Genomic DNA, 23337 nt, shown 5'->3' on the forward strand with positions numbered 1-23337 from the left:
CAAAAAGCCCATGTTTTCCCAACATACACCATCTTCTGAGGAGTGAAAAATAGTATTCTATTATATGGATATGACTCACTTTAAAAAAATCCAAATGAATTGAAAAATATGTAATGTACACACCTCTGCACCATATTCAGCTGTAACCATATTCAGCACGCCCAGACAAATAATCTTTTCAGCTACAAGAAAGACAAGACGCATGTAAACAGGGTTCAAGAATACCTTTAAGAAATTTCCATCCATCCCTAAAAATCAAAGTAATGAACTTTTGGTTCTGGACACCAATAGAACTAAAGTTTCACCAAGAGCCCCTAGCAGACCAAGAGTTGGCCAAGAAGGGAGGTCAAAACAGAAAAGGAAAGGCAAGAAAGTATTTCTAGGGGTGCCTGGGTGGCTCAGTGGGTTAAAGCCTCTGCCTTCAGCTCAGGTCGTGATCCCAGGACCCTGGGATCAAGACCCGCATCGGGCTCTCTGCTCAGCAGGGAGCCTGCCTCACCCCCTCTCTCTGCCTGCCTCTCTGCCTACTTGTGATCTCTGTCTGTCAAATAAATAAATATAAAATCTTTGAAAAAAAAAAAAAAGAAAGCATTTGTACTCAAGAAAATCAGAGCATCTATTCTTCAGACTAGTCAAGGTAATGAGACCAAAGAGATTTCACCAGTAGAAGGAAGGTTCTAGGCAACGGGGACCCAGCAAGAGAAGGTTTTCAATCTCCTGGAGGAGATCCATCGGCAAAGAACCACCATGAATAATGGTCTATCACGAGCATCCCTGGCCTAAAGAATCCTGGCCTTTTTCCTCCTGTTTTGAAAGAGGAGTAACATCTCTCCCTTCGGGATTTAAGCACTGTCATAAAGACAAATGAGAGCCTGTTTCAATTTTGAACCAATTAATTTTTTTAAAAGATTTTATTTATTTATTTGACAGAGAGAGATCACAAGTAGGCAGAGAGGCAGGCGGGGGCGGGGGGGGGGGGGAAGCAGGCTCCCCACAGAGCAGAGAGCTCCATCCCAGGACCCCGGGATCATGATCTGAGCTAAAGGCAGAGGCTTTAACCCACTGAGCCACTCTGGTGCCCCATGAACCAATTAAATTTAAAACTTTCCTATAAAAGGGCAATGATCTCAGCTCAGGTCTGGATCTCAGGGTCATGAGTTCAAGCCCCACATTTGGACCAGCTTAAAAACAACAACAACAAAAACAAACAAACAAACAAACAAAAAACACTTTCCTAAAGCTCAACCCTAACTAGCTTTGGAGTTAGAAATGAAAAAAATGCACCATATGCACCATTTGGACCTTACCCCAAAAGCTCATGAGATGGAACATTCTGTTCCACATTTGGGTCCTCCAAAACTCACAACTTGGTCCTGCACTGTCTGTCTGGAAGAATATATCATCAGCAGCGTGTAACTTTCTGCTGCCAGAATAGACAGACCTATGAGTAGGACATACGTCAATGTAAACTGCGTGGGTCCAGGTCCCTTGTTGCTCTCCACCTCTCTGAAAGCCAGAGTACCAGCCTCTGTCCCTTGAGAGTAAACTCCAGGGGTGAGTGGCGGAAGACAGATAAAGGGACTGAAATCCCCCACAGTGACTCTGCCTCCAGTGTTCGGCTGTGGTTATTTATTCTGGATGCCCATGGGTCACATTTCGGAACAAATTTTAGCTTTGTTTTGATCTACCTCTGAAAAGGCAGTCTAGGGAAGGAAACCAGAAAGGCCACCTATACTCAAGGAAAGCAATGAGCCACAGCCAAGGGACCGTGTGCACTGTTTGTAAACAGCAGCCTAAATGTCATCATCAATTATTCATCATTCAACAAAGCGAATGAGTAACCTCTTATGAAACCATTTAATTCTTACTCGAGATGTGGCCCAACGAGAGGAAAGCAGCAGGTGTTGGTCAAAAACTTGAGACTAAGAAAGCTCTAGACCAGGTCGCCACTCCTTGGCCGGCATGCCCCATTCTGGCTGCTGCCCGGTTTTGTCAGTGAAGTTGTGTAGACACAGCCACAGCCATTTCCACATGTTATCCACGGTAGCATTCACGCCACAAGAGAGAACTTGACATGGCCTGCAAAGCCCAAAATATTTCCTATCTGGCCTTTTACCTGAAAAGTTTGCCAACTCCTGCTCTATACTCTCAGTACTCAGAGTGCGGTTCATGGTCCAGGGCCGTCAGCCTCACCTGGGAGCTTATTAGAAATGCAGGATCCCAGGCTCCACTCCAAACTTACTAAAAATCTGCATTTTAGCAAGGTCCCTAGGAGACTGGTGTGCACATTCAAGTTTGAGCAGTGCAACTCTAATAAGGCTCTGCTTCTCAAACTTGACTGTCTCATTATTGGTAATAAATAGCCAAGATATGGAAACAACCTAACTGTTCACCGGTGGATCAATGGATAAAGACGTTGTGATACACGTACATATAGGGGAGTATGATTTAGCCATAAAAAGGACAAACAAACAAAAACCCAAACTCATAGCAAAAGAGATCAAACTTGTAGTTACCAGAGGCAGGGGACGGGGGGAAGGAGGAATTGGGAGGAAGGTTTCCGAAAGGTACAAACTTCCAGTTGTAAGATAAATACTAGGAATGTGACGTACAGCATTATGAGCACAGCTAAAACTGCTGTACACTATATAGGAAAGCTGTTAAAAGAGTAAATCCTGAGAGGGGCACCCGGGTGGCTCAGTGGGTTAAGCCACTGCCTTCGGCTCAGGTCATGATCTCAGGGTCCTGGGATCGAGTCCCACATCGGGCTCTCTGCTCAGCAGGGAGCCTGCTTCCTCCTCTCTCTCTCTGCCTGCCTCTCTGCCTACTTGTGATCTCTCTCTGTCAAATAAATAAATAAAATCTTTTAAAAAAAAAAAGAGTAAATCCTGAGAGTTCTCATCACAAGCAAAAAATTTTTACTCTTTTTTTTTTATTGTACCTATATGAGATCATGGATGCTAACTAAACTTATTGTGTTCATCATGTCCCAGTATGTGTAAGTCAAACCATTATGCTACACAGCTTCACCATGTATAGTAATGTCTGTCAATTATAGCTCAATAAAGCTGGACCAAAAACAAACAAACAAACAAACAAACCTTGGCTGCTTATGACATTCACCTTGGGAGTTGATTTTTAACTACTGATGGCCTAGGTCTGAGGTGACGCCAGGATGAAAAGTTTGCAGGAGCTTCCAACTCCTCCCAAGGTCACCCACAGAGCTCTCACTGTCATTAGACACTAAGATTGGACACTCAAATAAGCAAGCAATTGTTGGGGGAGGAGGCTTGGGAAGAGGAAAAGAGGAGGAGAGGAAGAACTATGCTTCTCTTCTATATCTTTCTCATTTCAAAAATATTCTCTCTGTACTTTCGAGTAATTTTTAATGGAAATCAGCAATTGCTTGGAACCAATGACAGGACTTCATTAGAACATGACTTACTACAGATGTATACAAACTGCTTTGCCAAACCATAGCTTACATTTTCAAAAGCCTAGAAGAACTAGTCAAATTCGTCCATAAACTCATAAATTCATTTTTATAACTAAACATCAAAATTAAGCAAAGTCTCTGTTTCTGTGGCCCTAAAGGACGCAACTTCCGCACCATCCTCCACTTGACTCTGTTCTGGGACATTCAGCTCATTAGTTTAATCCTTAACAAACCCCTGGTCAGAAACTCCATTAGTCACCATCAGTGCTGGGAACACCATAATATATCAAAGGCAGATGATCAGCCCCCTTTACCTTAGGCCACCAAGGACATGGAGTGAGGCACAGCCTTTGCCAATGCCAAGAGTCTTTGGTTATGGAATACAGGAAGTCAGTGTAAGGAGTGTCTATGCTGAAAGTTAATTTTATTTACCAAGGAAGTCAATGTAAAACTGAAAAAAATAATTTGTCTATTAGAACGGGGCTGGGTTCCTGGTAATTTAGTCCAACTCTGGCCTCCAAAACCTAGTAGGAATTTCTTACACCTGTGGAGGAAGGTCTGAACAGAATGAGCTTCAGTCATTTCCCCAGCACAGCTCAATAATTAGATTACTCAAATAATTCTGTGAGAGAGAGAGAGAGAGAGAGAGTGTATGTGTGTGTGTGTGTGTGTGTGTGTGTGTGTATACACACACACACATATATACTGGTCTTGAGCTAAGAAAAAGAAATCAGTCAATAATAAGAAACAACCTAACCAACCAAACAAGAAAATAGGAAAAAAAATTTAATGACACTCGGTGGTCAGGTGTTAAAGACAGAGAATAAAAATAATTCTAAATTCTCTAATATAAACAATGAAAAACTGAACACAGAAAAGAGAAGCAAAGGTAGGCAGCTTCCAAACATGGCTGCCAACAACAGCTCCTGTCTTTGTATGCTCACACTGCTCTTCAACCCAAGAGATGAAGTCCCTTCTAGGGATTGCCCTGGTCCCCAGCTTTGACCAAAAGCATGTAGCAAAAGAAAGCTGGGACTTCTGAACCTAGACCTTAGAAACTTTGGCTCCCTCCCTCTTGGAACCCTTAGTTTCCATGCCACCCTGCTGGAGAAAGCAGCCATATGAGGAACAGTGAGGCACCAGATAAGAGTGAAGGAGCCAACTCAGATGCCCAGCCATGACCAATCTATGAATGCAACTGCACGAGACACTCCAGGCGACCCCTCTAGAAGAGCCATCCACCTCGGCCCCAGGAGCCCCACAGAATCATGAGAAATAATAAGATATCTTCTACTCAAAGCCAGGAAGTTTTGGGGTGATGTGTTACACAGAGCACTGCCGTGGGTGAGCCATTCTATCTGCACGAAGAAAAATAAAACCCGCTCTCTTCCCTCTGGCAACTGGCCGACGCAGAGCCAAAAGGAACAGTAAATAACTCCAAAATCTCCTATGAGGAATCAATCGTTCCATAAATTCTTTTTCTTTTAAAGGAATTTTGTTTATCCAAAACACCAAGAAAGATAATATTTAAAATAAAGACAAAATTTAATCTGCCAAGTTGCCAGAGCTTCTATCCAAATAATTGGGTAATGTCTTTTTTTTTTTTTCTAGCACCACTTCCCCAGACTTCTCCAAGCCCCAATCATTACCTTTTTTCCCCAGTTTCACTCACTCTTTTTTCTCTTGGTGTTGGGTTGTTTCTCTGGCTCATAAATAAGATTCTCTCAGAGGTGGTTTTGCTGTCATGCCCTCGGACTGCCTTTGCCCAGCTATGCTAGGGTCGAGAAAAATGACACCTCAAAAAGCCGAGCTAAATACAATTTCTTTCTCTTTACCCATTTTCCACTATCTGCCTGTCCGGTCCTTGGGTTATTAATGGAACTGACATTCCCGTACAACTGAATGAGCAGGACCCGTAGCCAGATAAGAAGGGAGCCGCTGACAGCAGCAGACGCGGCCCCAGAGACAGCAGATAAGCAGATGCGGCAGGGCTCTTAGTCTCATCTTGGGCCAGAGAAGAGCATCACAAAATGTACACAAAGAACTTGAACATTCCTAATGAACTCTTTTCCCATTAAAGTAAAAATCAATATATAAAACGGATTCCTTTTCACTATGTTGTACACCTGAAACTAACATAATACTGCGTGTCAAATATACTTCAATTCAAAATACCAGTTTTAAAAAAGTTTCTTAAGTGATTCTTTTCCTATCAAATCAAACTAAATTTCTAACATACCCAATTTGTATTTGGACCAAAAAAGGATAAACAGAGACATTAAATCTCTCCCACTCATCCCAAGAATAAAAGTAACAAATATTTCCCGTAATATTTAAAATGCAGCTCTCTGCTTTGGGCCTCTGGAATTTCATTCCAAAGCTCTCATGGCATTTTCCCAACTGCTTTCAAAGTCCTACAACCAACCAATTCCTCAGCCAAAAATAATAACTAATAGACTCTTAAGAACTAAACATTTTTACAGTTCTGTATTCAAACCATTAAGGGTTGCTGATATTGTTAGATTTTTTAAATACTTACTATTCCAACTTTCATCTTTTAATATAGTTCCATTGTTCCACATTGTTCAAGTCAGTTCTATTTCTGGACACTAGCATAATTTTTTTCATATATGGCACGGTCATACACTAGTTATCAAGACTCATTTATATTCTTGATGATCAACAGGGAACACGACGCTTAAGAAATCACCAAAAACCATACAGTGAGTATTACATGTATGTCCACTGACATGAGCTAGTGCTCATCACAAATGAAAATTCACATAAATTTCTAACTCCAATTTATGCAGATTTATTATTGAAACTCTGTATTTCAAGTTGGTAAGGAGTCTCTCCTCCATCAAGAAAAAAAAAATCAATACATTGCTCATAGGTGGAGAAACTAATTAAGGCACTGATTTATAATTGTTCAAACCAGTCTGTGATTAAACAGAGCTCAAGCATTAAAGAGGATATCTTGTCATGCCAGGACACAAAGACACTATCAGAATCAACTGGAGTCACATCAGAATTCCCTAAAGGGAAAGCTTCGGGTTGGCCAGTATGGGGCAACTGTGCTAAAAAAAAAAATAAATAAATAAGGCAAACAATCAAACAAGTCAAATACATAAAATTCCCTGAATTTATCTAGACACTTTAAAAAAAAAAAATTGCTTTGTACTTCCTGAGAAGATGGCAGGGTAGGAGGAGCCTAAGTTTACTCCTCCCACTGAGAGAACTAGATAACACCCACATCAGTGTAAATAACTCTGAAGATGGCCAGAAGACTAGCAGAACAGACTCTCCACAGCTAAATATAAAGAAAAGGCCACACTGCAGAGGGAGGAGGGGTGGAGACACCATTGGAAACTAAGTGGACCCGTGGGAATGTCTGCAGGGATAATGTAGCACACAGAGGGGAGAAAACCACACCCTCACACAAGAAACCCCAAGTAAGGGAAACCCACATTGGGAAGAGGAATCCCCAAAACATTTGGCTTTGAAAACCTGAGATGCATAATCTTTCAAGTTCTTCCAATCAGAAAGGCTTACCACCTAGAACTTGAAAAATCAGTGGGCTCAGCTCTGGGAGAGCTAGGCCAGCAAGAGGAAACTAAGTCCCCACCCTTAAAGAGACAGCACAACAGTCCACAGGGATACAGCAGAGAAGCAACAGTTTGGAAAACACATGGGATGTCCAGGAAGGAAATTAGCTTCCTAAACTCAGAGCATATGCTAGAGGGGCAGGGATCCTTGAGAGACTTCTCCATGAACAAAGGAACTGGCAAGTGTCATTTCCACCCCTGCCCTCCAGGCTAGATGCACAGAAACCTGTGGGAACCAGCAGAGAACCAGTAAGTGCTCCCTAACTTGCTAACAGCACACTCTGCCTCCTCATTCTGCTGCAGACATGCCCCGTCCAGCCAGGTCTCAGCGCCACGTCCCCTCCCACAGCAGACCGGCTCACGATCCTTGCTAACACCATGTGCTTCTTCCCTACTTTCTACTGATGACAGACCCTATCCAGTATGCCCTTGACCACAGCCCATCCAATGAGATGTCACAGGCCTGGCAGGGTGAAAGCAGCTCCAACAGGTACCCCTACCTATCCAAAGTGACTCTTCCCCACAGAGAGGGGACGATAACCACACACACAGCATCCCAACTGCAGCCCCAACACTGGGCGGGAAGCAGACATTTGGTCTGACTGCAGGCCCCACCCACCAACAAAACCTTCTCAGGGCCAGACTCATCAAAGGTGGGGGGAGGGGAGAGAGAGGAGGGGAGAGAGAAAGAGAGAGAGAGAATTCCAACAAAGTAAGAAATGAAAAAGGATAAATAACAACCAGCAACACAGAAATATAAAGGATTATAAGAGAATATTATATATTAAAAAAAAAAAAACTGAAGCCAACCTAGAAGAAATGGTTAAATTCCTAGAAACCTATAACCCCCCAAAACTGAATCAGGAAGAAACAGAAAATTTGGACAGACCAATTACCAGCAATAAAATTAAAGCAGTAATCAAAAAATTCCAACAAACAAAATTCTAGGACCAGAGGAGCTTCACCTATTTATTCCACCCAACATTTAAAGAATTTTTAACACCTATCCTCAAAACTATTCCAAAAAAGAGAAAAGGAAGAAAAGCTTCCAAATTCATTCTAAGGCCATTACTACCCTGACACCAAAACCAGGTAAAAACACTACATGAAAGTGGTGCCTGGGTGGCTCAGTCAGTTGAGCATCTGATTCGTGGTTTGGGTTCATGTCATGATCTCAGGGTTGTGGGGTGGAGCCTGTTTGGGATTCCCTCTCTCCCTGTGTCCTTCCTCTTCTCTAAAAATAAACAAATAAATAAAAACACTGCAAAAAAAAAGAATTACAGGCCAATATCTCTGATGAACATAGATGTAAAAATCCTGAACAAAATATGAGTAAACTGAATCCTACAATATATTTAAAAAATGATTCACCACAAGAAAGTGGGATTTAGTCCTGGGTGCAAGGGTGGTTCAATATTCACAAATCAATCAACGTGATACATTGCATCAACCAGGGAAAGGATAAAAACCATATGATCATTTCAGCAGATACAGAAAAAGCATGTGACAAAGTACAACACCCATTCATGATTTTAAAAACCATCAACAAAGGGCACCTGGGGGGCTCAGTAGGTTAAGCATCTGCCTTTGGTTCAGGTCATGATCCCAGGGTCCTGGCTTCAAGCCCTGTGTTGGTCTCCCTGCTCAGTGGAGAGTCTGATTTGCCCTCTCTTCCTGCCCATTCCCCCTACTCATGCTCTCTCAACTCTCTCTCTCTCTTGCTTACTCCCATTCTATCTCAAATAGATAAAATCGTAAAAAAAATAAAACCTCAAAAAAGTAGGCTTAGAGGGAACATACCTCAATATAATAAAGTCCATATATGAAAAACCTACAGCTAATATCATGAGAAATGGTGAAAAACTGAGCACTTTTCTTCTAATATCAGGAAAAAGACAAGGATGTATACTTTTATTCAAAACAGTACCAGAAGTCCTAGCCATAGCAATCAGACAAGAAAAATAAAAGGCATCCAAATTGGTAATGAAGAAGTGGAACTTTCACTATTTACAAATGACATGAAACTACATAAAGAAAACCCTGGAGACTCCACCAAAAAACTACTGCAACTGATAAATGAATTCAGTAAGTTTGTAGGGTGCAAAATCAATATACAGAAATCTGCTGCATTTCTATAAACTAATAATGAAGCAGCAGAAACAGAAATTAAGAGAGTCCATTTACAACTGCACCAAAAATAAACTTAACCAAAGAAGTGAAAGACTTTTACTCTGAAAACTATAAAACACTGATGAAAAAAATAGAAGACAACACAACAAATGGAAAGATATTTCATGCTCATGGATTGGAAGACCAAATATTGTCAAAATGTCCATACCATTCAAAGCAATCTACAGATTTAATGCACTCCTTATTAAAATGTCAATGGCATTTTTCACAGAACCATCCTAAAATTGGTAAGGAACCATGAAAGACCCTGAATAGCTAAAGCAATCTTGAAAAAGAAGAACAAAGCTGAAGGTATCACAATCCCAGATTTCAATATATACTACGAAGTTGTAGTAATCAATACAGTATGGTATTGACACAGAAAAAGATACAAAGATTGATGGAACAGTATAGAACACCCAGAAATAAACCCACATTTATGTGGTCAACTAATCTTTGACAAAGAAGGCAAGAATATGCAATGGGAAAAAGATGGTCTCTTCAACAAATGGTTGGAAATGGTGTTGGGAAATATGTCTGGACACCTACTTGGAGAAGAATGGAACTGGACCACTTTCTTACACCACACACAAAAATAAACTCAAAATGGATTAAGGACCTAAATTTAAGATCCAAAACCATAAAGATCCTAGAACACAGCACAGACAGTAACTTCTCTGACATTGGCCATAGCAACATTTTTTGGGCATATCCCCTCAGGCAAGGTAAACAAGAGAAAAAATAAAGTATTGGGATTACATCAAAATAAAAAGCTTCTGCACAGTGAAGGAAACAATCAACAAAACTAAAAGATAATCTACTGAATGGGAGAAGATATTTGCAAATGACATGTTCAATAAAAAGTTAGTATCCAAAATATATAAAGAACCTGTACAACTCAACAGCAAAAAAAAAAAAAAAAACAAAATAATCTAATTCAAAAATAGGCAGAGGACACAAACAGGCATTTCTCCGAAGAAGACATCCAGGTGGCTGACAGACACATGAAAAGATGTTCAACATCACTCATCATCACGGAAATGTAAATCAAAACTACAGTAAGATATCACCTCACACCTGTCAGAATAGCTAAAAACAACAACGTAAGAAACAACAGGTGTTGGTGAAGATGTGGAGAAAAAGGAATATTCATGCTTGGCTTGTGGGAATGCAAACTGGTGCAGTGACCGTGGAAAATTGTACAGAGGTTCCTCAAAAAATTCAAAATACGGGCACACGGGTGGCTCAGTCAGTTAGGCCACAGACTCTTGATTTCAGCTTGGGTCATGATCATGATCTCAGGGTCTTGGAACTAAGCCCCGTGTCAGGCTCCTCACTCAGTACTGAGTCTGCTTCAGGAGTCTCTCTCTCCCCCTCTGCCTCTCCCACAATTTGCACACAATCTCTCTTATTCATAAATGAATGAATGAATGCGTGAGTGAATGAATCTTTTTTAAAAACTCAAAAAAGAATCACTACATTATGATCCAGTAATTCTACTACTGTTCATTTACCCAAAAAAATACAAAAATACTAATTTGAAAGGATATATGCACCCCTATATTTACTGCATTATTATTATTATTCACAATAGTCAAATTATGGAAGCAGTACAAGTGTACATCAACAGATGAATAAAGACGAGGTGGTACACATATACAGACACACACACACAGTGGAATATTACTCAGTCATAAAAAAGAATAAAATCTTGCCATTTGCAACAACACAATGGATCTAAAGAGTAGTATGTTAAGTAAAATAGGTCAGTCAGAGAGAGGGAAATACCATATCATTTCACTTATATGTGGAATGTGAGAAACAAAACAAAAAAAGACAAAAAACAGACTCTGAACTATAGAGAGCTCTGGTGGTCACCAGAGGGGAGGTAGGTGAGGGTATGGGTAAAACAGGTGAAGGGAATTAAGAGTTCACTTACAGCAATAAGCAGTGAGCACTGTATTAGAATTCTATGAACCACTGCAATGCACACCTAAGACTAATAGAACACCATATGCTAACTATACCGCAATTTAAAAAAAAAAAAAAAAAACTGCTTTGGCACCTTTGGAGATATTAAGGGACCGACTCATTATACAAATTAATAAAGACAGATGTTTTTGGTGTCTTTCATCAGTTTACGTCAGTATAAACTATGCATCGGCATATTTGAGTTGCTGATGAGAAGAAATCTTTTTTTTATAGAATTCCAGCTAATAAATGTGACAGAATCTAAAAATCACTCGTTGCAACACTTACTGAACTCACGTACCTAGGCAATATTATCAATGACCGTGAAAATAATTAGGACAGTGGTTTTCAGCCCTGGCTGCATATTTTTATCTCCTGAGGAGCTTGAAAAACTGCTGACACGCCGGGTAGTCTGGATGCCATTGGCCTGGGGAGCCACCTCAGCGTCAGGATTTTCTTAAAAGCTTCTTAGGTGATCCTAAGACACAGTGGAGAAAAAAGGATTCCCACCTGAGGCGAAAGGTTGATGGGTGAGGATCGGGCTGACAGTCCCCAAACCCACGGACCAGGCTTCTCGCGAGCAGCTTGGTTGGCTGCAACAGGAAGCTGACAGCACCGCTCCCCCCCCCGCCACGGCTTCCTGCCAGAAGAAAATCGAACCTGAATCTTCTCAAACCTCTAGATTCCACTAACAGGAAATGGAAAGGACAGAAGAACGCGTTAAAAGAAAACACTAGGATACAATCAGCCAAATCAAGACTGCTAAAAACTCGACCAGACCAATGATACAATTTTTTCAAGAAATACATAATTCACAGATAAAACAGGAGTGGGAGCTCTTAACATTTTCGAAGCCTTGAAAGACGGACCTATGAACTGCAATATGTGTACTCCATTTGGATTGTGATGTGAATTGATATTTAAAAAAAAAAAAGAAACATTTTTTAGATAATTACAGAAAACTATACACGGGCTACCCATGAACAAGGTATTGTTAATAAATATTGCTGGGTATGTTCACAGTTCTGCACTTAGTTAAAAATACTCATCTGGGGGAGACACATAATGAAATGTTTTTAGTAAAATGTCAAGGATTAGCTTTTGAATTCTCAAGCATAAAAACAGGTGGGATGTGGAGTGTATGACTTCAGAATGGCAAACACTGGTGAGACTGGTGGGGGTGGCTGAGGAGGTCCGGGGGATTTGTTAGGTATACTCTGGGGCACATCAAAAAATTTAATAAAACATTTAAAATTTTTGAACTGAGTCAAAGTCACTAAAAGTCCACTCTGTACCTCCGTGCCAAAGAAAGCAATTGAACTGGCATCAGCTTTTCTTTCCCAACTTTAAGAGACTGTAATGGCACATTGCATTATTTAGTGAGGAGGGAATAAAAGGCAACTTGGAGGTAGAAAACAAAAACCTTATCTTACTAACACTGAGCATTTGTTCTCTGCCAGCACTGTGCATACCTTACTTATCGAATCCTCCCAAGCACTCTGTGAAAATGGTAGTATATTTGTTCTCATTTCACAGGTGAAGAAACCAAGGTCCTCAAAAGATGTGCATCTCGTCTATGTGTTTGCCAGAGCCGAGATCCTTGCTAAGGCCTGCCCAGTGGCCACAGAAGGGAGTGCCAGACCATGTCAGGTTCTAAGCTTCTAATAATCAACCAGCCAGCCATAGTTCTTCCCTTACAGGGGTCACTTCTGCTCAATAATTCTCTATTCTGGGGTAAAGTTTTCTAGTTATGAATAAACACTATGACGCTATTTCAAAAGCTCAGAGAAGACATGAAAGACTTCACTATCGGAAATGTTTTTTAAGAAGCCTATTCTGTAATTCTCTTTCCAAGACTAAAAATGAGGAAATGGGTTAAAAAGGATGAACTTTACAACATGGGCGAACCTATAAACATTATATTGAGTGCAAGAAGCCAGATATAAGAGGTCACATATTCTATGATTCCATGGATATGAAATATATAGAACAGGTGAATCCATAGAGTGAAAGCAGAATGGTGGCTGTCTAGGGCTGGGGGAAAAGCAAGAGTGAGGAGAGACTGCTAATAGTATGAAGTTTTCTTTTGGGGTGACAGAAATCTTTGGGGACTGGAGAGCAGTGACGGTTGCACAGCACTATGTGAGTACTAAAAGCCACTGAACTGTAGACTTTAAAATGGTTACTTTTATGTTATGTGAATTTTACTTCAATTTGTTTTAAAAATTAAGAAAAAGAAGTATGAGAAGCTAGGGGAGGAAAGAACTATGAAACAGAAATGATAAAGATTTAAAAGTTGTTGGAAGACAGACTCAACAGGATTTGAGTGTTTCCAGTTGGCTGGGAGGGAATATGAGATTTCTGGTTTGGGAGTCTGAAGAGTTGGCTGTACCCCCACGGAATGATGTAATGTGTACTGAGGATAACACGGGATCTTAGAAAGAATGGGAGCCCAGTGAATGTTCAGTATCATCAGGATTCTCTCTCTCTCTCTCTCTCTCTCTCTCTCTCTCTCTTTTTTTTTTTTTTCAAATAACACTACAGGGGCGCCCGGGTGGCTCAGTTGGTTGAGCATCTGACTTTGGCTCCAGTCCTGATCTCGGCATCCTGGGATCAAGCCCTGTGTGTCAGTGGGGAGTCTGCTTCTCCTTCTCCCTCTCTCTCTGCTGTTCCCCCTGCTCATGCACTCTTTCTCTCTCCCTCTCTCCATCTCTCTCCCTCTCTCTCTCTCTAGTAAGTAAATAATCTTTTTTTTTAAAAGGACACTAGTAAAGCAAGGAATATCCAAATGCAATGTAACTGGGCTCTATCAAGTCACGCTAAATGTGAGCAGGCAGAAAGGAGGAAGTCGATGAGAGTTCCAGGGAGTTGGTCAAAGGAGAACAACTGGACTAAAAATCTACTGGCTAGTGAATTCCTTAGCACCCAGCAAAAGACCTGCCACAGAGCAGATTCTCCATGAATCTGTAGATCAGTCTAGAAGAAGTCTCCAAGGGATAAGCAAACATGTCGATTCCACCTCCATTTCATAAGCATCCTCATTGACAATGCATAAAAACAATCCAAATCAAAGAACAGATTTCTCCCATTATGAATGATTTACAAGTGGAGACAGTAGTTGACACACTAACAGACCCGAGATTTTTAATGGCTTTTTAAGATCCCATTCTAAGCAATTCGTTTGGAACTTGGCGAAAGATTTACTTATGCACAAAATGTTTATCATAAGAATATCATTAACGGCACAACCTAACTACCCAACTATGGAGAACTTGTAAGTCATTTCATATACAGCCAATGGACAAAATAGTCAATAACAGTGAAAACTCTTATAAAGACAATGTAATAATAGAATATTTATAATATAAAGGAGAAAAAATCAAATTCATATCTATATCTATATCTATATCTATATCTATACCTATATATGGCATTATTCAAATCTACGGACAGGGAAAAAGCCAAAGAAAGTAGTAACATCAAGATGTTTGTGGTGGTTATGTTTGGATGATGGAACTAGCGATAATTTTTTTCTTTCTCCTTTTGCACATTACTTCCAAGATTTTCTTCAATGAGCACAGATTTTTGTAACAAAAATAAATAAAGAGAAGGTCCAGAAATATGTATGTATATATTTATATATATACATATATGTGTATATATATTTTTTAAAGCTGAGCCATGAACCAAAGGTAAATGGATTTAAGTAAGAATAAACATGACGTTCTAGGATAAGGGTTTAAAAAAAGAAAAAAAAAAGCCAAGTTTAGGGCTGGAGAACAGGGCCTAACAACAGTTTCTGGGGGGATAAAAAAAGACCTAGAAATTAACTGACTGCAAATTCGTTATGAGCGCACAGTGACATGGCTGAGGGGAAAAGATAGCCATAATATAAACTTTGGATTTTTTTTAATATAATTTGTATGCAAAACAAAGGCAGTAATAATATTCCCATTGTGCTGTGTGAGTTAGACTGTATCTAGAATATTGTGTTCGGCTTTGAACCTGAGTTTTAAAAAAAGATGTTGAAACCTGGACAGCAGCCAGCAGGACGAAGCAAGAGAACCATAGCGCGGAGCAGTGATTCCCACACTGGCTGCATCAGAATCACCTGGAGGGCTTACTCAAATGCAGATTCGTGGGCCACCTCCCAGGGCTCCTGAGTCTACAGAACTGGAGTAGGACCAAGAATCTGCATTTCTAGAGACTTCCTAGGTGGTGCTGATGCTGCTGGTCTGTGGCCCACACTCGGAGAGATCCCCCAGCAAGTATAGTTAAAAGCACAGCGCGGCCTGCCAAGGACACAGTTCCAGGCCTTCGGCTGTATGACCCTGGGTAAGCTGGCTGGCACTCAACATGCTTTAGGTTCCTAAAACCTGTGAAGGAAAAAACTTTGGCCCACCTCATACAGATATTAGGGCGTTGAAGCAGCTAATACCTGTGGAGCATTTAGAACACGCAGCCTGGCATATAACATCTGGTAATTCCTGATGAACTCTAGAGTTCTGAAATAGAAACACATTCAACATCTTCAGATATCAGGAGGGCTTTCCCATGGAAGACTCATTCTGCATAGTTCCTGGGGACAGTCAGGGATTTGGGGGTTAGAATTGACGGAGAAGGAGGCTTTGGATCTCTGCCAATGAGGGCTTTTCAGCAGGCACAAGAGCAGTGGTGCAGACGGCTGGGCTGGGTTCTGACAGTCTAGGGTAAGGGTAAGACGGGCGTTTGATGAGTGTTAGCTTGTTCTAGTTACACGGGCTTCGGAGAAGGCAAGTGTCACCTGTGATCACCAACAGTTATCAAAGTGTTGGCGCAAGACCAACAGTGTCACCGAGAACTTACCAGAAATGCAAATTCCGGGGCCCCACCTCAGAGCTCTGGACTCAGAAACTCTGGGGTGGGGCCTGGCAATCTGCATTTTAACAAGACCTTCAGCTGGCGCTGATGCCCCTTACGTGTGAGAACCAATCACCTAGAGCATCACACAAAACAATACTTCCATGAGGCTCTAGAAGACCAAAACTCAATTAAACTCACTCTAATAAGGTATCAGGCATAATATGTCTTTGATAAACACATGCATCAAACTCCTCACATGAAACATTTGCTTCTGTGTTTAAAATACATAAAATAGGGGCACCTGGGTGGCTCAGTGGGTTAAGCCTCTGCCTTCAGCTCAGGTCATGATCTCAGGGTCCTGGGATCGAGTCCCGCATCGGGCTCTCTGCTAAGCAGGGAGCCTGCTTCCTCCTCTCTCTCTCTCTCTCTCTCTCTCTCTCTCTCTGCCTACCTCTCTGCCTACTTGTGATCTCTTTCTGTCAAATAATATAAATAAAATCTTTTAAAAATAAGTAAATAAAATAAAATACATAAAATATATATACTGCTGGCTACCAGAGCACAGGAGGGGCAGGAAGATGGGGGAAACCGGTGATGAGGGTTAAGAGTACACTTCCTGTCATGGGCGCCGAGCGGGGTAATAGATTCGAGGCACCCCTGTGGTCCACACCTGAAATTAATGTAACATGGTATGGTAACTACACTGGAATTCAAATCAAAAAACTTAATAAAAATAATACACCAGAAAACGTGTCACAAAGATAATGCTCAGTTTGTTCAAAACCGGAAGATCCAAACTCCACAAAGAAAAGCAGCGGGCCCTCCCACCCCCTCTCAGCAGGGACCGTCCACTCTCAACTGCCTTTCGGCAGATGCGGTGAGGAGAAGGGCAGCGTTCGCACCAGGAGCAGCGGGGCGCGGAGGGGGCGAGAGGCACTTGGCGGCGTGTGGTCTTACGTCCCCTACCTTCCTAGCCCCGACGAAGAGCCCGACCCAGAAACACACACAGGGACCCTGACTTCCCATCTCTCTCTCCTCGCCAGCCAGTCTCGTCCGAAGCCTCGCCTCTGCCACAGGACAGCAGCTTAGAAGAAACAGCTGAATACACTGAGACGTTCTCGGGCTGCAGGGCCTCTTCTAAGTACTTTAAGTATATTAACTCCTGCATAAACAATGAGGCAGGTACTCCTCTCCCCATTTTACAGGTGTAAAAAGTGAGGGTCAGAGACGTTAAGTAACTTCCAAGGGGTCACGCAGCTAAAAAGGGCAGACACTGGCTCTGGGCTTAAAGAGTCTTTCTCCACAGTCTGTAGGCTTAATGACGTCTATGCTGTACTTCCTGTTGAGGCCACTTAGAGAGAGGGGACACAAGTCTGAAAGCTACTCCCTTGGCCAGGATGTACCTGTGAGAGAAATGGGGAAACATGGGGGCAGAGAGATGGAGCCCGAGAGCGCCAGCTAGCTCAAGACGGCAGCAGGGCAGCACGTGTGAGCCAAGGTTCTACCGGAAGTGGCGAGGGATGCTGAGAGATGTTTACTTGCTGCTCTGTCCGTTCCTGCGCGTCTCTGGGGCAGCACTGGAGTAGAGGCAAGAACCCAGCATTCTGGAGCACATGCAAACGGCCTTGAATCTGGAACAGGGGAGGGCAGGAGACACTCTGACAAAGGTCTTGTCTTTTTTCCACAGACCAATTTAAAGAGAAAATGTGAAACGAAGCAAGAGTGAAGGTGCCAAGGGAAGTGATAGCCGGGCGCAGAGCTGTTGAGATCCACAAGGAGGAGCCAGAGGAAGTCTTACCCACAGGCTACAAGGGCAGAGGCACTGATAAAAAGGGCGACGCAGAGTGGGCCGTGCCCAAGTCAGGTGCCCCCACATGTGGGCTTGGGCTCCTTAGAATCTTCCTCCCCTACAGCGACAGGCAGGAGCACTTTGTCTCTCCACTGCATTAACGAAAATTTCTCCCCATCTGCGCAGCACCCATGTTCCTGCTATCCTCTCCCAGGACAGTGAAAGCCCTTGCAGAGAAAGGAAGCCACGGATCATCTTTGAATCTACAGCTCCTGCTCCAGCACCTGGCATGTCATTGGTTCTGGAAACGTCTGTGGAAGCGAACTTGCTGAAGTGCTGCGCACACAGACATGCAGTGAGATGTGTTGTCACCTTAAGGCCGGCAAGGATGGAGAGGATGCATACCCCAGGGTCTGTGCCCTAGTCTGAGGATCCCCAAGAGGAGACCCCAAGACAAGGACTCGAGCATGAGCAGTTCACTTCGCAAGTGAAAGAAACCTCAAACACCAGGAAGGGACTGCGGAAGGCTGGCTGTCCGGAAAAGGCATCTTCTTGAGCCAGCTGACCACGTGAGCTAGTGGAGCTTAGCCGGCTGGGGAAACTGCAGGAGCCCTGCTGAACACATCCCTGAGGGAGGAGGGGGCATACACAGTAACTCCCATCAGTTATTGAGTGTGTTCATTCATGGGCCCTCTGTATGAGTGGCATAGAAGGTTCCAGTGGGAAGAGAAAGCTCTTGGGCAAAGTGCAGGTGCCAGCAGCTGGAAGCCAGACAGATGTGCGATGAAATGGTAACAGCAAGGCGGTGGGCCTCCCGCCACCACCCCAGAGCTCAGCAGGTCTAGGGAGACCCAGGAATTTGCATTTCTAATGCATCTCTCACCTTTCTACGTGGAAGGACAAAGGTGAATCACCAAAGACAACTTTAGACCCTATCCACCTGGAGATAGCACGGGAGTAATCTATGTAACAGACTTCACTAACTAGCCTGTGTCTACCATTAGTTTCCCGTATATTTGCCTTTCCATATCTGCTGCTCTCAGAAGTCCAAAACCACTTTCCTTTGTCATTTTTCTGCAAATTTTGTCTGCTTTGTTAAGGATGCTATACAAGCTGAGGTTTGAAGCCACCTCTTTGAGTTATTCATTTTTCTGAGTTTCTCTCATGTATGTATGAGATATACACATTAATAAACTTCTGGTTGGGGCGCCTAGGTGGCTCAGTGGGTTAAAGCCTCTGCCTTTGGCTCAGGTCATGATCTCAGGGTCCTGGAATCGAGCCCCGCATCGGGCTCTCTGCTCGGTGGGGAGCCTGCTTCCTCTTCTCTCTCTCTCTCTCTGCCTGCCTCTCTGCCTACTTGTGATCTCTGTCTGTCAAGTCAATAAATAAAATCTTTGAGAAAAAATAAATAAATAAACTTCTGGTTGATTTTCTCTTGTTAACCTATCTTTCATCACACAGGGCCCAGTCAAGTACTTAGAGGGGCAAAAGGAATGATTATTTTTCATCCCAAATAGAGACAAAGCCAAAGAGGTGAAATACAATTTTGTTTGGTCCTCTGCAGGAAAACTCTTCCCACCTTGCTCAAAGCCTATGTTGCATGCCTGTGGCAATAGGACCATGTAGCACACTCCCAGGAACCATGTGTACCTGCTGTGGCCAAGGTTAAGGCCACTCACAAGATCCTGAGGAGGCTGCCTTCCTAGCAGTTCCATCCAAGTCTTTCTCTCTAGGGGTGGCCAGGCAAACATAGATCCCAGAAGTAAAGAGGACAAACAAACAAATATTTCAGGAAGGACCCAGCTTTTGGATACAGAACTGAATCCAGCAGGGGACTAGCCCAATTCAGGAAGCTGTTCCTCCTGATCTCAAACAGAGCTCTCCAGCAGAACTCCTGCCACTAGGGCAGCCAAAGGCAGGGCTGCATCCCTTCCTGCCAGGCCTCAGAATCACTACGTAGTGACCTTGAGATCCTCCTACTCTGTTCTGGAAAAGGCAAATCTTCCAGAAGACACCCCCCCCCAAAAATAATTTCCATCACCTTACACTCATCCCCCACCTGTGATAACCAAAAAAATAACAGGCTTCCTGTCCTTTGCTGCTAGTTTACAGTAAAAGCATATGCTTGCAGGAAACAGAATCCTGAACAAAAATTGGTGCTTATTTCACAATACTAAATTTCCAGTTGAAACCTACGCTGTCAGTTTAGTGGTTTCTAAACCACTCGTGACCTCTTAGGAGATGAGAGGAGCAAGGCCAGGAGACTGAGACAACAGATTTACCCTTCCCCAGAGCAGAGGCAACCCTGTTGATCTTTTTATGGGGATCACCCCTACTGAATAACACGACAGAATCACATCCCCACAGTTCCACCTTGAAACCAGGGTCACTGACACACAACCCAAGGTGTTAGGCCTCAAGTCACTGCGGCATCTGGGCCTTCCACATTCAGGAGGCCTGGCACTAGAGAACACTTAGGTCAGCACCCAATACAGGAGGCACTGTCATTTGTTGCAGCCTAGAGCTTCGTGGTGAGGCAAAGAAAAGCCTCTCCCACTCGCAAATCGGAACATTTTCCCAGCTTTCCCAAGGGGTTGCCAAGTGACTCAGCACTGGCCCAGTGTGGGCACTATTATTGATGAGAAATCTTCCGCCTCGGTGATATACTGCATACAACACATGCCCAAAGAACAGTGCCAAGTCATACCAGGAAGAGCAGGCAAATTATTCACCTCCACTTTCAACACAGGCAAATCCTGTCTTAATGCAGAAGCTACTCAGTATCAGAAAGACAAAGCCCCTAAGATTGTCAGAGATTTCCATCTGAGATTCAAGGAATTAGTAGGCAGAAACTGTCCTTTCTTGTTGACTATTAAAAGGCAATCAAATTGAGGACAGCAGAGAAAAAGGGCAAGAAAAAAAATAATTTTTTCAAAAACAACCCCAGAGCCGAAAGCTGCATAAATGCCTTCAGCTTCCTAAATTCTGTCTTTGCGAGTCTATGAGCTCCGCCCAGAGGTCATTTCCAGAACTGCGTGTTCATTTAATTCAGAAAAAGAAAATCTGCATCTTCTGGGGTCCAGGGCCTGACATGCTTTGGGAAACTGGTGAAAATTCTCAGACAACATCCCCTCTTTCTTGCCTTTTGTTAAAGGAATGTCCCTGAACTCTGAAATACAGGATATTCAGGGAGCCTGGTGAGATCCAGGAGGAAAATTCTCTTTGATATTTGTACCTGTCAAGGAACTAGTTGAGTTCCTGGCAGGTTGAACTCAGCGCAAAGAGAGCAGTGTGTTCAAAGAGTTCTTTTAGAAGAAAAAGTGACAGCTCTCACTGAAATAAAATATAAGATCGGAGAGCAACTCGGGGAGCAAACAGGAACATGTCTAATATTAGAAGAACTGAGAATAATGTGCCTTCAAGAAAGACCCATGCGCCACTTGCCTAGAAGACCCAACTGTAAGGTGCCCACCTCTTTATGCAAACTCAGACGATCTCCCCCTGAGGCAACCAGTCATACTTCCCAAAAACTGACTGCAGTCCCCAGAACATTCCTCTGGTGTCCGTCCTGTTCAGCACTTTCACACAGGCTTCATCACTCCACCCCAGCCACAAAGGGTCAGGCTAGGATCAAGAGGCCCAGTGCTCTGCACTCTCGACTGTGCAGTGCAAGACACGTTCTGTTCCAGATATCACAAGCTAGCCCAGCAAATAAATGAAGCCTTCAAAAAAAAACAACAATATGTTGGTGCCAAAAGTTTCATCTACCATCTGGAGAGTTTCTCATCCCAGCCCGCGTGTTCCTGCCTTCATCAGCTTGCGCCTTCCATGACTTAAGATGGCTTTGACAGATTCTCGAGGGGAAAAACATCCAACTTTCCCTTTGTCTTCTTCCAACACCTGCCACCCCCGGCCACCCAAGTTCTTCCTTCACTACAAACAGTGAACAGCCTTTTCATGTCTATTGACAAAAATATCTATGGCAACGTTCATCCATCTCAGGAGTATTAAAGCTCTAGAAAATATCCTTGCTAAACCTCTGTACATTCTCATTTCAGTGAAGCTAAGCACTCCCAGAATGGTGCCCTCTTTGTTTTTTGTTGTTGTTGCTGTTGCTGTTGTCGAATAGACTTGATTTTTTCGAGCAGTCATACGTTCACAGCAAAATTGAGGTGAAAGCACAGCGATCTCCCATAAAAACCCTGAGCCCACATGTGCATAGCCTCCCCGTTAACAAACTCCCCGACCAGAGAGGTGCATTTGCTACAATCAATGAACCTGCACTGGTACAGCATCACCACCCGGAATTCAAAGTTTATATTAGGATTCACTCTTGGTGCTGCACATTTTGTGGGTCCGGATGCATGATGACTCCACGTATCCACCCCTATAGCATCAGGGAGGGTAGGTTCACTGCTCTCCCCTCTCCCCATTTCTCGACCATAGGGCAAAAAGATCTGTACTCAGCATGACTCAGGAGGACTCCAAGCAGTGTTCCCCAGGCGCCCCCCTCCCGAGCAACAACAATCAGCAGGGGGACTGGCTGAAGTCACAAACGTTCAACTGCACCATCTGTCCACTAAATCAGACCTTGCTGGGGACGCAGGAGGGATTCCCTACCCCCTCAAGCTCCATCGGTCTGAGTCTTCATTGTTCAAGCAGCACAGCTGCCAATACTTCTCTCACTCATTCCTTCGTCTTGTTACATGGGACCAGAAAATTGTACAAGGCCCACCAAGCGTCTACTTCTATTAGGCAACATTTTTGCATTCCTACACCATGGTCTACTACTGATCTGTAAGTTCATAAGCGTGCCATTTAGATCATTTAGAGCAAAATGATGGGTTAGGAAAGTAGACCTGCTTGGTTGCGGGAAAGGATTTTCCCGAGGACATGTGCACACATCGTGCACAGAGCAGAAGGACACACAGCCAGTATGGGGTTTTCTTCTTTGGGCCTTGAGGGCTCTTCTGCCAGCTGCTGCCCATGGTTCCCCACTGCTCTGCATTCTGCCACAGCCAATGACTGTTTGTGGCAAAATCCGCTGGGCAGTGGGCCATGTGGCTCTTAGAAACAGCAATGGAGAGAGAAGGAAAGGCTGAATTACAAGGTGTTTGAAATGCAGTTCGAGAAAGAAAAAAGTCAGATCTTATTTTCTCTTATTTCTCCCGGTGATGAAATCTATATATTCATCCCAAAACAGACACCTGACTCTGGGGTCATTCGGAGTCAAGAGCTCAGTCAATATAAAAATCAAGTACACAATACTGAGCATGAAAATCCATTACACGGAAAGTCGTATTTTTTTTTTTTTCATCAAAAGAACTCTTACCTTTTCCTTGGCCTTCCTTTTTGTCCCTGCATCCATCCACTCATTTTCTGTCTCCAGCATGTCAATAAAGGCCCAGCGAATACCCTCAATCAATTCCTCCATCTGCAAGGAAATACCCAGAGAGACAGGTCAAAACCAGGAAGATTCAGACAGGGTTTTCTAGGGCACAAGAAAGAGTTCAGTGCCAAATGGG

The 23337-nt window shown here is 43.1% G+C and overlaps 1 protein-coding gene across 1 annotated transcript in view; it reads right to left on the reverse strand.

Annotated features, from left to right (window-relative positions):
- PHEX (phosphate regulating endopeptidase X-linked) overlaps positions 1-23337 on the reverse strand; it is a 191186-nt gene that overhangs the window by 83081 nt on the left and 84768 nt on the right. Inside the window, exon 10 of the mRNA XM_059386182.1 lies at positions 23145-23246. Within this exon, the coding sequence (XP_059242165.1) occupies positions 23145-23246 (102 nt within the window). The remainder of the gene's footprint in view (positions 1-23144; positions 23247-23337) is intronic.

This window comes from Mustela nigripes, chromosome X (genome assembly GCF_022355385.1).
Source record: "Mustela nigripes isolate SB6536 chromosome X, MUSNIG.SB6536, whole genome shotgun sequence".
Lineage (NCBI taxonomy): Eukaryota > Metazoa > Chordata > Mammalia > Carnivora > Mustelidae > Mustela > Mustela nigripes.